Source organism: Xiphophorus maculatus, chromosome 12, assembly GCF_002775205.1.
Source record: "Xiphophorus maculatus strain JP 163 A chromosome 12, X_maculatus-5.0-male, whole genome shotgun sequence".
Taxonomy (NCBI): Eukaryota; Metazoa; Chordata; class Actinopteri; order Cyprinodontiformes; family Poeciliidae; genus Xiphophorus; species Xiphophorus maculatus.
In genome coordinates, this window is record NC_036454.1 from 8,547,103 (window position 1) to 8,563,276 (window position 16,174).

Consider the following 16,174-nt stretch of genomic DNA (forward strand, 5'->3'; position numbering starts at 1 on the left):
TTTGGATGACAAGAATGTGGCGTAATCAGCGCAGCCACCCGAAACCGCTGCCTTCAAGGCACCCTCGTAAGCTCGTAATTTTGAGTTTCAACACGAACGCCGTAGCCCAATCGTGCTATGCACGTAAATAATAAAAAATTTTTTTTAAAGCTGTGTATTTTCAACCATTTGGACACCTAAAATTTTAGGTTAGCATTTGGACACAATTTTATATTGGTTTCAAATATTAACAAACAGTTTTGAATAATTTTACACATCGAATTTGTTGGAATAAAATGACCGTCAAAGACATGACTTATTTTATTGTTGCACAAAGACACAACACTGAAATTGGCAACGAAATATCGTCTGAAAATACTAAATTATATGTATTTAGCAATATATTATTTGTATATTTATAGGCACACATTTGCTTTTTTTCTATGGCCAAGCGTCGTTTCCAATTTCAGTTGTATCTGTCCAATGATAATTTTGACACTTAGAGGGTTATGCTAATATAGTTGTGCAGTAGTTGTAGTTATTTCTCTGAATTATTTTCATTTTTATCTATAAAATGCCAAAATGTAAACGTAACTTTATATTTTTATTCATCTGATGGTCTAATTTTTAAATATTAAACGATTTATGTTTTAATCTGTTACTCAAGTAGCCTCTTTACCAAATATTTTTTTACTCTTAATTCCTTCTATGGCTACTTTTTATTTTTATTTGAGTAAAAATATGTTGTAGTCGTGCTACTTTTACTTCAGTACAGTTTTTGTGTACTCTTCCCACCTCTGACTAGCACACAAGTTACCATATTTGGACAATTGTTTATAGGTTTGTCAATTTACGACTCAAAATGTTAAAATTAAAACATGAAATGCCATTGTGTGTAATGAACCTATACAACAGTTTTACTTCTTAAGTTAATCTCAAGCAAGAATTGCAGTCTTCACTTTCATTTTATTAGTTGAAAGTACAATGCAAGTGGGAGAAATTAATTTAATAACTATTGAAATGCAAACAAAATGCTTAAATCTAAAGGTTTATTGAAATAAAAATAGAACCAAATAGTTAATCTTAATAAAATTCAAAAAAGCAAAAGTGTCTTAAGGAAGCAGAGGCACAACCTAAAATCTAGAATAAAGTCAAAGTTTTGAATTCAAGCAAGGTTCACAGTGTTGGTGTCTGCATATTTTACAGCAACAGCATCGGGGTAATAACTTTCCTGGAACTGCAGTTAAAATATAAATGAATAGTAACATTTTTAAACAATAGAAAATCATTTTGACTTTAACCTTTCAAGACAGGTCGCATACAATACTGTCATCCTCCTATTCTAAAGTTCTATTTGCTTACTGTTGAGGTATAAAACAGCAATTGTATTAAAAAATATATTTAATTAGAAAAGGATTAAAAATCTAAAAAAAAAAGGGGCTGCATAATCGTAACAGTGGGAACAGTTTGAGAACAAAGAGAACAGTGAAATACTTGTATCAGAGAACACAATGGGAAACTTTATACTCCATGACGTAAGATGTGGCGATTCAGTTCAGAGACGTTCATGAGGTTTCGTCCACATAGTTCACAAGTAAACAGCTTCTTGTCATGCAGAAGCTCAGAAGCTCCATCCATGGGGGCGAATGCATCTAAAAAGCAAGAGGTTAATCATCATTAAATAAGTTATCTTTTGAATTTTAACATCATCTCATGATTTTAAAATGTCCAGAGAATTACTGATATAAGAATAAATAAAAAATTAAAATAAGAGATTAAAATTGTACTAATAGGAGAATAATCATAATATTTCTGAAGTAAAGCCATAATATCAAGAAAATAAAGTCGAACGAGAATGAAGTTATCATATTTAGAGTAAAGTCAATATTGCGAGAATAAAGTCGTATGAGAACAAAGTCAGAATTACAGGAATAAAGTCAGATTACAACAATAAAGTTGAAATAATAAGAGAATAAAGTCATGATATTACAAGAATAAGGCTATAATATCGAGAGAATAAACAATACCAGAATAAAATAATAACATGACATGAATATGAGAAACACCATATTCATGTCATGTTATTCAAGTGGGCAGATATGAAAGTAACCAATTTACTTTTAATATTTCAAAAGAATTTTCATTAATCCTGTAAGACTATCTATTATTATTGTTCTAATAACAGATGCAAATTTCCTAAGAAGAAAATTTTAATATTTTCTATATTTATCCACGAATGACAGTTCTGTGTATTAAATGACCAGGTGGTGTCAATTTGTATGTGTATGTGCAGATAAGATTCTGATCATTAGAAACCTTTGTGGTTGTGGTTAGACAGGCAGGAAACCAACATAAAAAAATACAAATACACTGAGTACTAAGGACCCATTAGGGCAGGGGTCTCAAACTCCAGTCCTCGAGGGCCACAGTCCTGCAACTTTTAGATGTGCCTCAGCTGCAGCACACCTGAACAGAATAATTTGGTCATTAAGGCTCTGGAAAACTGATCTACACAAGGAGGAGGTAATTAACCCATTTCATTCCAGTGTTTTGTACCTGTGGCACATCTAAAAACTGCAGGACTGCGGCCCTCGAGGCCTGGAGTTTGAGACCCCTGCATTAGGGCCATATTTACCTTCCCACCAGGGCTGGACAATACATCAATAACAGATTGACACGTGATCAATATCAACAGATAACACGCCTGATAGAATATTCAATCATTTCACTGAACTCCGAGCCAGATCGCACAGCATTCTGGGGGTGTACAAAACATGAGAAAAACAATCCTACCATCATGAAGATGTGGAGAAACCTGAACCTTGCACTCGTTTTTCTTGTTAACTTCAACTTCTCCATCCGTCTTCTCCATTTGCTCATCCTCCTTTTTCTCCTCACATTGTTCGAGATGGGGGGGCTCTTCCTTCGCACACTCCTTAAGTACTGCTTTTTCTCTGTTCGGTTCAGATTCATCCTTAATGATTTTTGGACTCTGGCTTTGCTCCCGTTTAAAGTTCGCCAACACGCTGCCCAAACTCCCCCTGTGGCTCAGTTTGAGTCGAGTACGACTGGGGGAAAGCGTCAGCAAATGCGGCTCAAACCTGAAACCCTCTCGAAGCTTTGACGCGTTTCCCTGTGCAGAATTCATTTTTGTTGTGGCTGGATTTACGATAATGTCTTGAATTTTGAGGTTCTGGGACAAAGATGTGCTGCAAACTTTATCGTTTAACTCGTTGTCTGCTCCATGCCCCTCTGTCGTTTGTTCCATTTTAACGGTTCTCTCCTGACCTGCCCTCTTGTGCAGGCTACCGTCTTCGTCCAGCAGCAGGACGTGATGCACGATGTCATCTTCTACCATCGCCTCAATGCTCTGGGATTTACAGTGATTCTCCGTAAAATGCAGCCCATCGGCCTTTGCATCGGTTATTTTACCAGATGTCAAACTCCTCTGTGCAACTTTTTCATCCTGTCTGTCAGTCCATGTGGTTTGGTTCTTCCTGCAATTGTCGTATTTAATATCTGCATCACTCCAATCCTCAGCCTTTGGTTCAGTATTTTCTTCATGCTGCTCTTTTGCAGGTTGATGGAAGGCTACATTCTGGTCTTGTGCTTGTGTGTCCTGCTCGTGTCTTTGCAGGACGGAAGTGTTTTGCTGAATAACGTCAGAACCAGAACTGTTGGCGGGTGTTTTTCCATTTTTCTCCTGCTCCTCAGGTTCATGTTCTTCCTTCATTGGAAGCATCATGTTCTCTGTGGAGTGGTAATCTGGAATGCTGTCAGTTTGTGGAACATCGTCACGGTCAGGGGTAAATTCCTCGGCTTCCAGCTCGTCGCTGTTGGAGCCGTGATTAACGTTGGTTTCGGGTCGGGAACCCGTCCTTGCTTCCAGCTGATCCAGGCTCACCTGACCCACGAGCTCATGGTTTCTCAAAACCTGCAGAAAATATTTAAATATTAATCCAGAAGACTTCATGAGTATGCAGATATGATGGATGGATGATCAGATGGATGAATGGACAAACTGATGGATGGATGATCAAATGGACAGATAAATGATGGAAGGATGATCAGGTGAATGGGCAGGCAAACTGATGGATGGATGGATGATCAGATGGACAGATAAATGATGGATGGATGATCGGATGGAAGGGCAAACTGGTGGATGGATGGATAGCAAAACAGATAGATAGATGATGGATGGATGATCAGATGGACAGATAAATGATGGATGGATGATCAGATGGATGGTCAAAGTGGTGGATGGATGATCAGATGGACAGATAAATGATGAATGGATGATCGGATGGATGGTCAAAGTGGTGGATGGATGATCAGATGGACAGATAAATGATGGATGGATGGATGATCAGATGGATGGGCAAACTGATGGATGGATGGATAGGAAAACAGATAGATAGATGATGGATGGATTTTTTTGGACTTTTATTTTCACAATTTGTTTCCAGTATTGATGGAAATAGCTGCATATCTAAAACGAATCCTTAAATGTTTCAGAAATAATAAAATGTGATTTAAAGAAACAATTACTGATCTCTGAAAGTATTTTTATAGAATATTTATTTTAATTATCCATTAGCTGGAGAGTTCTCAAGCACTGGGTTTATCATTTTAAGGTTCGAAGTTAAAACCAGTTCCATTCCAACCAAAAGCTACAATAAAAACTAAAATCTGTCCAACACAAACTTTTCCTTTCACAGCGGACAGCTGGTTGAGCAAATAGACTTCAAGGAATGTCAGTGATGCAGAGAAGACACCTCCTCACCTGATGCTTATCACTCAGGTGTGCCTCCAGGTCTGTGAGTCGAGTGCAGTCAAAGTAGCAGAGTCGACACTTGTAAGGTTTGACGTCATCGTGCCTCATCATGTGCAAGCGCAGGTTTTCAGCACTACCGCTGCTGAAAGTGCATTTGTGACAGCGGAAGACGATGCCTTGTAGGTAACGGGAAAGTTTTGGGCGGCGAACTTCTATGGGCATGATACGCTCCTCTGAAATGAAACAAACAAAAAAAAAACACAATGCAGGGTTGAAAATAAAACGCACATCAGAGGACAGAATCTTGTAGAGCTTGGCGCACCTCGATGCAAGACGATGTGGTCGATCATGTTGTTCTTGTTCTTGGTCTGGTAGAGGCAGAACGGGCAGCGAAGGTCCTTCAGATAAGTCGGCTTGGACTGGCAGGTGGAGTGGCCCGTCTCTATGTGCATCTCCATGTTTTTCCTTTTTAACAAGTAAAAAGTGCCAACAATTAATCAGATAACTGTAACGGATTAATCATTAACTTGAATATACAGACTCAAAAAAAGACTATTTGCTTAAAGAACACACTGAGAGCAGTAAGACAGCCAAAACTGGACTAAAATCTTTTAATTTTTTACATTTAAAATAAAGAATCCCTTTGTTAGTAAATATTTTTCACCAAACATTCTTCAAGTGGCGTAGTTTTAGCTTCACATTCTGTAAAAGGAATTTCCTACTAAGGATTTTTTGCTATCCAGCCACTAATTAAATAAAAATGAGTAGGCCTGTCACAATAATCAATAAATCAATTTATCGTACGATAACTTAAAACAAGCTCAATAATTTCCATTGGCATGATTTATCGTTCTCTTTTTCTTTCTTTCTACCAAAAACTGGATGATAAAGTCTTCAGTTGGTGTTTTGGTTTCAATAAACATTTTTTAAAGGACAATTTTGTTTACAGAGACTTCATAATTTATTTTATTTGTTGTTTCTGTTGTTTTCTTGCATTCTTTTGTCATTCCCATTATATTAGTTGAAAACGGTCTCAAAACAACATTATCGTTTGTCGCAATAACCTCTGGGACAATGTATCCTCCAGCAAAATTTGTTATTGTGACAATAACAAATGACAATAACTGTTGACGTATCAGCAGAGCAAAGTCGTATAAAACAAAGAACAGTTTTCACTAACTGAGACTCTTGTCCTACCGTTCACGGCATAGAGCCGTTGAAAAGAATCAAATTTCTCCTAAACGACACACCCCAGCAGGTAGAACCTGGCTTTCTCTGATCATATAAGTAATCTTGGAGTTGTTTTCTTTCCATGATATCTTCAGCTTTTCTTTTAAGCCACTTATCCATTATTATCTTTAACCAAAGTCATCGGTAAGCTAGCTGTAGCGTCGCACTTTGAGCTGACCTCACGGCAAATTAACGGTCGTTTACATGCAGTAACCCGCGGACCACTACATAGAGGGCGTCCATGGATCACAGTTTGAAAAAGACTGATCTAAATGTTACTTAATACATGCCATATTTGGCTGCAGCTTACCTTAAACCCGTGTAAAACTCGCAGTCTTTGCACCTTAGGATTTTCTTCCCGTGCCGGTTAGCATAGTGCCGCCGGATGCTCGACAGGTGCTCTGTGTTGAAGTTGCACATCTCACACTGAAGGTTTCCCTCAGACAAACTGAGTTCATGCAAATTCATGTTAGTTTTGTCCACATTTTGTGCCATCAGGCTGTAGTGGGTCAACTGTCGCTGAACATTTGGAGGCTCGGAGTACGACTCTGTGGATTCTGTTAAAAAGTCCAACTGTGTTACCACTTAAGCAATTTAAAAAAAAAAAAAAAAGAAAAAGAGTAATTCTGACGGATTCTATAAATTAAATCAGGTTTAAGGTGAATAACTTGCCTTCTACATCCTCTTGTTCTTCATCGAGTTCAGGCAAGTTGTTCAGAACCTCCTTGTCTGAACTTGGAGAAATCTCCTCGTCCTTAATTCTCGTTTCAGTGATTTCCTCCTCAATGATATCTGTGAATTTGGAAACAGGAAAAACCAGATATTAAACTTAAGCAGCACTATTTACTACATTATAAGTACAAGTTAAGCTGCAGTTAAAACCAGATATTTACTTGCACTAAATCAAAAGAAACATTTTATTCCTCACTGTCTGAAGTTAAATCAGACCAAATTTTTCTCGTTTTAGCTTGGTTAGAATTACCAAAATTATCCCTATTTGTTAAATGCCAGAAAACCTGGCAAGAACACTTTTTAGAATTTTTTTTGTAATCTTTCTTTCGTCTCAAATCTCCGCCTGGATATTTTTGCTTATTTTAATTGTACAAAGCTCTTTAAATGTCATGTGAGTAAATAATTTTGCCCATTTCTGGAACCTTCAATATCTAGCAGTTACTTACAATTAAAAGAGTGTTTCATCAGATTAAAATAAAGAAGAAAACGTTTTCTGCAATGGCGGGAGAGAAATTACCGTACTAAACCAATATTAACTGGAAAGCACAATGTCTCCCCTTTCAGAAACCGTTGGAAATGTTCAGATACCACAAAGTGTCGTGGAGTTGCAGTACCGCAAAGTTGGCTTGTAAAAATGTGTCGTTGCTGACAAATTCGACTGAACTGATATTTTGGCTAACGTTACTTGTAAGTTTTGTCTTATTTCAAGTGTATTCAGATATTTGCACTAGAAACCAGACCATAAATACTTGGTAAGAATGTATGTTTTTGTAGTGTAACTTATGTCTAAAAGTATTTCTCTTCTCCTGTGTGTGAAATACTGCTGGAAAAAACTACTAATTTAGTTACAGTTAAATACCTTGTTTAATAAAAAACAAATCCAATCAAAGTGGAAATATTGGGTAGATTCTGACCTTGATGGTTTTTCAGAAAATGACTTTGCCAAAGTGCCATGAAATTTGTCCGGTAAGCACAGCAGCCGCAGCGGTAAGGCTTCAGAGTCTCAGGTTTATGGAGGAGGTACTTTTTGATGCTGGTGGGAGAATGAAAACACACACTTATTAAAAAAATGAATCACAGTTAATGCTTAGAAACACTACGATTAGAAAGAAAATCAGCCTGACCTGCTGATTGCGATTTTTTTTTGCTGAAAAGTCATTAAAAATAGCAACATAGTTGCTAAAGTTGGCAACAGCGGAGTGACTATTGTTAACTCTACAAGTCTGTCAATCAGTCCTCTCAGAGAAGCAGTGGCTCATTTTTAGAGCTCACTTTGTAGAGTTATGCAAGATTAGTTTGACTAGTAAATATCGCCAACCATCCAAAATTAAGGAAATCAGTCCAATTCATCAGTGCACCCCTCAAAAAATGTCTTTTATAAATTCATATGCTAAGCACGATGTTATTTTCTCACTACAGTTTAAAGCACAGATGTCAAACTCCAGTCCTCAAGGGCCGCTGTCCTGCAGTTTTTAGATGTGCCACAGGTACAAAACACTGGAATGAAATGGCTTAATTACCTCCTTGTGTAGATCAGTTCTCCAGAGCCTTGCTAATGACCTAATTATTCTATTCAGGTGTGGTGCAGCAGAAGCTCATCTAAAAGTTGCAGGACACCGGCCCTTGAGGACTGGAGTTTGACACCCCTGGTTTAAAGAATTAAAACAGGTCTTACTGCACAAAAATTTATATTTTTAGTATAGCATTTTATTTGAAAATAAACATAAAGTGTGTGTTATTCAAGAAGAACTGCTGATTGCTGGAGAACATATGATTATAAGAATTATCATCACATGTTTCAGGTTTGTCCGGAGGTTCTGAATTACTGGAAAGAGGTAATTCCTGTTAAGAAATGGAAAGACTTGACTGTGGTTAGTTATAGGATGGAAAAAAATAATATTTTATGTAAATCTGCAGATTTGTTCAACACTGGGAGAAGTGGGACAAATATGCCAGAAAACATAAATCCAATTTTATTTGAAGTAAATGAGGAGCTAGCTAAAATATAAAAATGTTACTTCACTGCAAAAACACAAAATCTTACCAAGTAATTTTGGTCTAGTTTCTAGTGCAAATACATTAACATTTGAAATAAGATAAATTAAGTTAAGACTAACTTATCAAGATATAGAGGCTTGTTTTAAGTAAATTGCTTATTATTGATGAAAAGGTACCAATTCCATTGGCAAATAAATTAACTTATGAGAAAATGTCTTCCTGGAAGTGAAATACTCTGCAAATAGAACAAGAACATTTTTATCAATATTAAGGATATACTTACAAGCTTATATATCTTACTGAGAAATTACTTGTAAGTTAGTTTTGTCTTATTTCAAGTGTACTAAGATATTTGTTCTAAAAACTGAACAAAAAATACTTGGTAAGATTTTGTGTTTTTGCAGTGTTAAACATGGCTACATGTTAATCTTCCCTTTCTGTTTACTGATTATTTTCACAAAAAAATATGTACATGTTAAAAAGGAGAAAAACATGAGATGAAACGTTTGTTAATCTTTTTCAGATTTATTTTGAGCTCAACAGCGTTGATTGTGTTTTTGTTTCCACCATGGGAAAAAAACCTATGAAAATCCTAAACATTAAATAACAGTTTTCCTTACTTGTTTTTGAACTCCGTGTTGGTCAGATTGTCCAGTTTCTTAATGGCTCCCAGGGCTGCGTGACTCCGCTCATGTGACCGCAGACCTTTGAGCGACATGAACGTCCGCTGGCACCGTTTGCAGGTGTGTCCGGCCTCTTGTGCTTCAGCCTCTGGATCGACATCTGGGACTTTCGATGACGATGGTGGAGGACTGGAAGGAAGGGTCACGACCTCTACCGGTGCACCCGTCCAGTGGCTGAGCTCCGCGATAGTTTCAACTGTGGGGAGTTTATCTTTTGTTTGAGACACCTGAGAATTAAAATCGCAGAAATTAAACTTGCAACTGCAGTTGGAAGATGTGGTAAAAGATGAAGAGCAGAGCAAAAGCAAAAAAGTAATTTTGGACTAGTTTCTACTGGAAATGTCTTAGTACTCTTGAAATTAGACAAAACTAACTTACAAGTGACTTTCAGTAATATATAAGAGTTTTACCTCAATTAATGTTTTTCTAAAAAATACTTATTCAACTGGCAGATTATTTCACTTGTAAACAAGACATTTTCCCATGTTATACGTGAAATAATCTGCCAATGCAACTAGAATGTTTTCACAATTATTAGGGAATTCTTTTACTTTAAATAAGCTACTGTGTTTAGCGGAAAAGTGACTTGTGAGTTAGTTTTGTCTCAATTCAAGTGTAGTAAGATATTTGAATCAGAATTCCTTTTAATGTCATTAAGCACAAATAAAGCACAGCAAAATTTTAACAGCAACTCTTGAAGAAACAGAACTGGGTGGTTCAGAATAAATAAATAGATAGATAAATAAACAAACAAATAAATAGATAAATAAGGTTATAGGTGGGTTTGCTGTATGTACTTCTACAACAGCTCTTGGGTTGAAACAGTTTTTTAGGGAGGCGTTTCAGGGTCTTTACTAGAAACTAGACCAAAAATACTCGGTAAGATTTTGTGATTTTGCAGTGAGTTGAAGAGTAACTCACCTTAGGAGACGGGGGATCTGCTGTTCCACTGGCAAAGGAAAGTTTTTTTTGCGAGGCCTCAACCTTCATCTGGTCTCTGTGGCGATCCATGTGTCTGGTGAGATATCTAATTCCATGCAGATTCTTTCTGCAGAAGTTGCACTTGTAGAGCCCAGTGCTTTTCTGTCTCACTCCAAATGATACCACCGTGAAGTCAGATTTGCTCCTCAGGTGATGAAAATTGTTATAATGTTCAATCAGCAACTGGGACGAGGCAAACACCGAGTTCGGGCATTTCTTGCAAATGAGATTTAGCTGTTTTTTTAACTCAATATATCTAAAGGGGAAGTTGTTCTTACGTTTGTTATACCTTTCCAACTTCTTATAAGTACTAAGTGCATCCAGTTTGTGGAAATATTTGTAATGACACTGGAGATTTTTTCGTGTTAAAGCTGAGTAAGTACACAACTCGCACTTGTAAGTTGAGTCTTTTTTCAGCACTATCTTTAAGGGGGCTGCTTTTCCATCTTCCCTCTGAAGTTGTACAGATGTTTCTTCTGCTTCATCTTCATTGTCATCTTGCTTCTCTGCTTCAGAGAGAAGTTCAGAAACGGCTGTCTTCCCATGTTCAGTTCTACAGTGGTTTATTAGTTTCTTGATTGACGGATGAATTTCTGGACAGCTTTTGCACATGTACCCTCTTTTATAGGAGCCTTTGCCTTTTGAGCACCTCACAATGTTGGAGAGGAGTATTTCACCTGTTTCTAGTTCATCTGCTCTCACAGTAAAGCTTGGGTGCTTCATCTGGCAGTGGGTGAGAGTCCCATGGTAACTGGTATTCACATATGGACAAGTGGGGCATTTATAGATCAGCCGTTTTTCCGAGTTATTTTGCTGTTGCTGAGATGACGATTCTTTCTTCTTCTGAAATGGCTTGTAAAGTGGAATGTAGTATTTCTGAAAGGCACCTTTTCCATGAGTCCTGACATAATGCTTTGCAAGTCGTCTTTTAAAAGGATAAGTCTGTGAGCACAACATGCATTTATGTATGCCGTCCTTTGGAGCAGCATTGTTGTGCTGCTTAAGCACGTGACTGTTCAGTCCAAGGTTTGTGCTGCAGACATAAGGACACTGTGGACACTTTATCTTGATGTAGACCTTCTTGGTGTGAAGCAAAGTCTTGGAGACAGACTTAAGCGTTCTACTGGGCTTAGCTAGATTGATTCTAAGGCTCAGCTTTGGTGTAGAAGAAGCTGGTTTGGGCACACCACTCGTGGTCTCATTGTGGTCCTGTTCGCGGTGCCTTTTCAGTTTATTTAGAGTTGCACAAATTTGTGGGCAGGTTTTACACATGTAGCCACTAAATTTTGAAACTTCATCAGAACTGTTTCCTTTCGTGAGGTCATCACAATTCGACAAACGTGCCGTGTCCAGATAAAGGCTGTCTGCCCTGGAGGTGGAGACAGGATGTCTCATCTGGCAATGAGTGAGGACTCCCTGATGACTGGTGTTGAAATAGTTGCAATATGGACACTTATAGACATGCAAGTGCCCTTCAATTTGTTCGGGTTGTTTTTTCACATTTCTGCCGTTGAGGTGTTTTATTCCAGTGTGAACACTCAGACCGTGCTTGCTGTGAAACGTCGCCGGGCATGAAGGGCACTTGATCACATCGGAAGACGAAGTTTCTTCATCTGTGTCTTCAAGAGGCACTTGGAAAGATTCAAACAATCCTGGCATTTCGTTGAGGTCATCCAACTCGCTCTTTTCTCTTTTCCCTTTGTCACTTGGGGAATCTTTTACCAGCAAAGGATGAAACTTGTTGCAGTGGCGTGTAAGATAGCGCTTTGCGTTACTTTTGAAAGTACATAATGTGCAATGGTAAAGCTGATCTTGGTCTTTTTGTGAACTTTGAGATGTCTGGCCTGTAGAGACTGATTTTAGTTCAGTTTTCTCGTCTTTTGAATGTAATTCTTTGATACCGACAAATAACCGTGCCTTCACAATCGCAAGGCTCATCTGCTTACAGCCCGGATGTCGGTCCTGGTAGTGTTTATGAACCACCTCTGCTTTTTTGTGACTGAAAACGCACCACTCGCAGTGATAGCCTGATTCTAACGCTCCTCTACGGAAACAAAGTCTTAGAACGGCTGCAACTGAGAGTTTTGAAAAGTGAATTTTCCTCATATGTGACATCAAAAGGAACACATACTGAGTAGTAAATGTGCAGTATTTGCATGGAAGCTTTCTATGTGTTTCGGTGTTTATTACTGAGTTGGAAAAGGTTTTGGAAGACATGTTTGTTGCTTCTTTTTTGCCCTCTGGTTTCTCTTGGTTTGCAGCTGACTTCAGAGATTTCTGGAGCTGTTCGAGAACCTTTGACGTGTACTGACGAATATCAGTTTTATTAAAAGGTTTGCAGTGTATTCTGGAGAAATGGTGTGCTACTTCAGCCAACGATCTGTGTTTATAGTTACAATTGTGGCAGAAGAACATGTCCTTGTCCTCTTCTTTTATTATCGGAAGAGGTAATTTTGAAGAATCCGATCCGTTCTTTTCAATCTTCTCACGGACCAAAGCTGAATATTTCAGAATACTCTTCCGACTGGAATGTTTGTAATGGTGGACTTTGGTTTGATGAGCAATGATTCCCTGTGTTGATGGATTTCCAAGATTGCACAGATGGCAGAAGTATAATTGGTCTACATGCACACTGACTTCAGTTTTTCTAATCTGGGTTTTACATTCGTTGCTGTTTTTCATGTGACTACTTGTTTTAAAAGTGATTGGATTCTTATTTTCAATCACCTCAGCGCTATACTGTATGATGTCTTCCTTTGATAACAGCTTATGGGCAGCATGTTTTGCATTATGATGGCCAATAACGCTTCTGATTTGGGGACTTGCATAGCTGCAAAACTGACAGTAGTGCATGTCCAGCGGTGAACTACATAAATATTTGTCAGATTTAGACTTGGTTGTTTCCGTGTTAGGTTTAGAAAGTGACATTTTGGTTGTGCTTTCTTTTTTTGAAGACTTCACACATTTAGGTGTGGAAATCTCTGGCGTTTTCAGAGTAGCTTTTGATGGAAGCTCTGATTGGGACAATTTACTATCAGTTTGCAAAGACGGTGCAGGTTTGAGTTTTACTTTCTGTGAAGACGCCGTTTCATCCGTTGTTTTTCTTGTATGTTTGGAGGGGGAGCTCTCTTTTTTGGCATAATCTGCTAGAGATTTAACACTTTCAATTCTCAAATGCTCTGGAGAACCTTTGGAAACTTCGGTTGTTGTATCCTTCTCTTTTATTTGTACTGTGGATTTTTCTTTCTGTAAACTTTTTTTCTCAGGCGTCATTTCACGAGCTAATTGTTTGATTTCATCTAATGTAACTAATTTTTCTGGGTGTTTTTTCTGGTAGTGAACCTGCATAGCGACAGCTGACTTGTGCTCAAACTGACACTTAACGCATTTATACAGCGTTGCATCTGGCCCTGTGGAGGTTGGCGGGTGGCGTGAAAGTGTAATTTCCACCTCTTTATGTGGTGTGCTGGTTCTCTTGGGGGAAAGTTCCACTGACTTTTCTGGGCTGGCTGTTTTTTCACACATTTTCTGACATTCCTTCACTAAATATTGACAGAACAACAAAGAATTGTCCACTTCCCAAGTCCGATGATTCTGCTTGTAATGGTGTCTTAGGTCCTTCACCTCGCTGCAGGTGAATGTACATGTGAAACATTTAAACTCCAGTTTGAGTTGATTCAGCTTCATCTTGAACACATCTGGAGCCTCTGGGTGTTTTTCTGTGTAGTGCCACTTCAGGTCAACAGTGCTTAGAAACTCAACCGGGCACTCAAGGCAGCGAAAGGTTGCGCTCTGATCAGACGACTGCTGAATGTAGCCAGCGTTGCATCGGACATACGGGTGATCGCTGGCATAATGAGAGGACACAAGCCTGGAGCTCACATTGCTGTAGTCACAGTGCTTACAGAAATAAACTTTGGGGCGCGGCGGGTCTCTGTTAACAAGCTTGGCCTTCCTTTCTTCTTCTTCATCACTGACTTCGAATGAAAACTCTGCACTGCCTGAAGGTTTGCTGGTTTTATTTTCAGTTGCTTCTTCTTCTAGTTTGGGTTTTTTACTTGCTGGGGCTTTTAAGCTTTCATTACTGGTCTTCCTGCCAACCTCGCTAATTACCGTATTTGTTTGTTCAGCCTGAGAAACGGATTCTCCTCGCTTAGAATGATAAAGATGGTCAGCATGTTTAAAAACATCTGACGGTCGAAAAGATACATCAATCTGAGGGGTTTCCTCTAAACTAAAAGTTTTTTTTGTATCACAAGATAACTTGAGCTTTACATTTGATCCAGAAGTTGCTGTGAAATACTTTGTGATGGTTTGCGATGATGGCCTCTTATATATTCTGAGATCCTTAGATGAGGATGCCGCTTCCGCTTCATCGTGTTGGTTTGATGTTGTGACAGGTGTCGTAAAAGCTTCAATCAATTTGGGGCTTTCAGTTTGCCCACACTGTGTCTCATGCTTCGTTAAAACGTCTTGACTGCATGTCTTAAAATCACAGTTCCTGCACGTAAAACTCTTTCCTGCACTTCTGCTCTTCTCTGTGTTGACCTTTTTACTCTCAGCATATTTTAAGCCGGCGTCTCTCAGACACACATCTATGTCCAAGCAATGTACCTTGTTGAGATGTTCGAAGAGGTACACCTTAGATTTGAAAATTAGGGTGCATTTAGAGCAATAGAAAAACTTTGCCAGGCTTTCTTGCGGAACTGTCTCCTCCATGTGTCCAAAGGTGGAAAACTGCACTGGATCTAAAAATTACAAGGAAGGAAATATAAGGGGAGCTGCACAGCTTTAATTAAAACAAATTTACAAAAGAAAGAATGTGGATTGTCATTACAATACATACCACTTTGCATTTCATTCAGTTGCTTCCCGTTAAAAACCCACTACGGCACACCTGAAGGATTAACAAGTAAAATTGTTTCCATTAATGAGAATGCAGTTAATGCTCCATGTAGATTAATTTGTATTTTGTTGAGAACTGCACAAGTTAAAGGTAAAAAACGACGCCACTTTTTCCCTTTCGTGTTTTAGAAAATTAGCTAATAAGCCCACCTCTGTATTTAACTTTTCTGTCCTGTACGTCCTGCAGACAGGAGACAAACTATTAGAACCCTAACAAAACCTCCCCAGAAACATTTAGCGGTACAGATATAGACGTGTAGTGACTCGCGGTGCAAATATATTATACTCACACGTGAAGATAACAACGAAAAACGGCCTACAAGTCAATGTTTGGAGGCGCTGCAGCAGAAAAACACAAATAGACACGTTTCCGCCATTTTTCCCGCGAGTAAATCTGGCCTTCCTCCCTCCTCCTGCTCGGATTCTTTCTCTTCTTCTTCCTCTCGGTTGATCGAGAGTCGAACTGGTCGATTCTCATTACCGCCACCTTGAGGACTGAGTGAACTCCGAAAATATTCAAAATAAACAGTCTGACATTTATTCCTCAGTTGTATCACAAGAAAAATTTTAATAACTTTATCATTTGTAATGCTGATACAAAAGTTTTGCAAAGCATATTATTTTTGTTTTTCTTGGAAAAAATACAAATTCGGGCAGAAGACTGGCAATTAATCTAATTATTATATTTGCCAAATCTTATACTCACAAGTGTAATTTTTTTATTCTCTTCACCTTATTTATTTACTTATACCGTTTGTGTTAAAGACATCAAATTTGTATCCACTACTGCAAAGAGTACAATTACAAAAAGCTGTATACACAGATTAATGTTGTAAATCATTGTATGTTTTTAATTTATCATAATGTCTGTTTTTGTTTGGTTGTTTTTGCT

The 16,174-nt window shown here is 38.2% G+C and overlaps 1 protein-coding gene across 2 annotated transcripts; it reads right to left on the reverse strand.

Moving 5' to 3' along the window:
* Positions 1-944: 944 nt before the first annotated feature.
* LOC102218011 (zinc finger protein 462-like) lies at positions 945-15,704 on the reverse strand. Of its 2 annotated transcripts, XM_023343963.1 has the most exons (12): positions 15,573-15,704; positions 15,433-15,463; positions 15,224-15,274; positions 10,318-15,125; positions 9,334-9,623; positions 7,630-7,748; positions 6,656-6,775; positions 6,294-6,540; positions 5,076-5,218; positions 4,763-4,986; positions 2,773-3,913; positions 945-1,631 (listed from the first exon to the last, which is right to left on the reverse strand). In XM_023343963.1, exons 3-12 carry the CDS (start codon positions 15,231-15,233, stop codon positions 1,501-1,503), a joined length of 7,233 nt encoding a protein of 2,410 aa, XP_023199731.1. In that variant the 5' UTR covers positions 15,234-15,274; positions 15,433-15,463; positions 15,573-15,704; the 3' UTR covers positions 945-1,500. The 2 variants fall into 2 exon arrangements, with proteins under 2 accessions (XP_023199731.1, XP_023199732.1); XM_023343964.1 differs by lacking the exon at positions 15,433-15,463.
* Positions 15,705-16,174: the final 470 nt, after the last annotated feature.

What these genes read in the sequence shown, in the direction of transcription:
- LOC102218011 (XM_023343964.1), bottom strand. An exon ending in TTTTCTGAAAAACCATCAAG is followed by an intron (nt 6,776 to 7,629) that starts GTCAGAATCTAC and finishes CCAAATTCACAG; the next exon opens with ATATCATTGAGGAGGAAATC. An exon ending in CCACATCGTCTTGCATCGAG is followed by an intron (nt 4,987 to 5,075) that starts GTGCGCCAAGCT and finishes GTTTCATTTCAG; the next exon opens with AGGAGCGTATCATGCCCATA.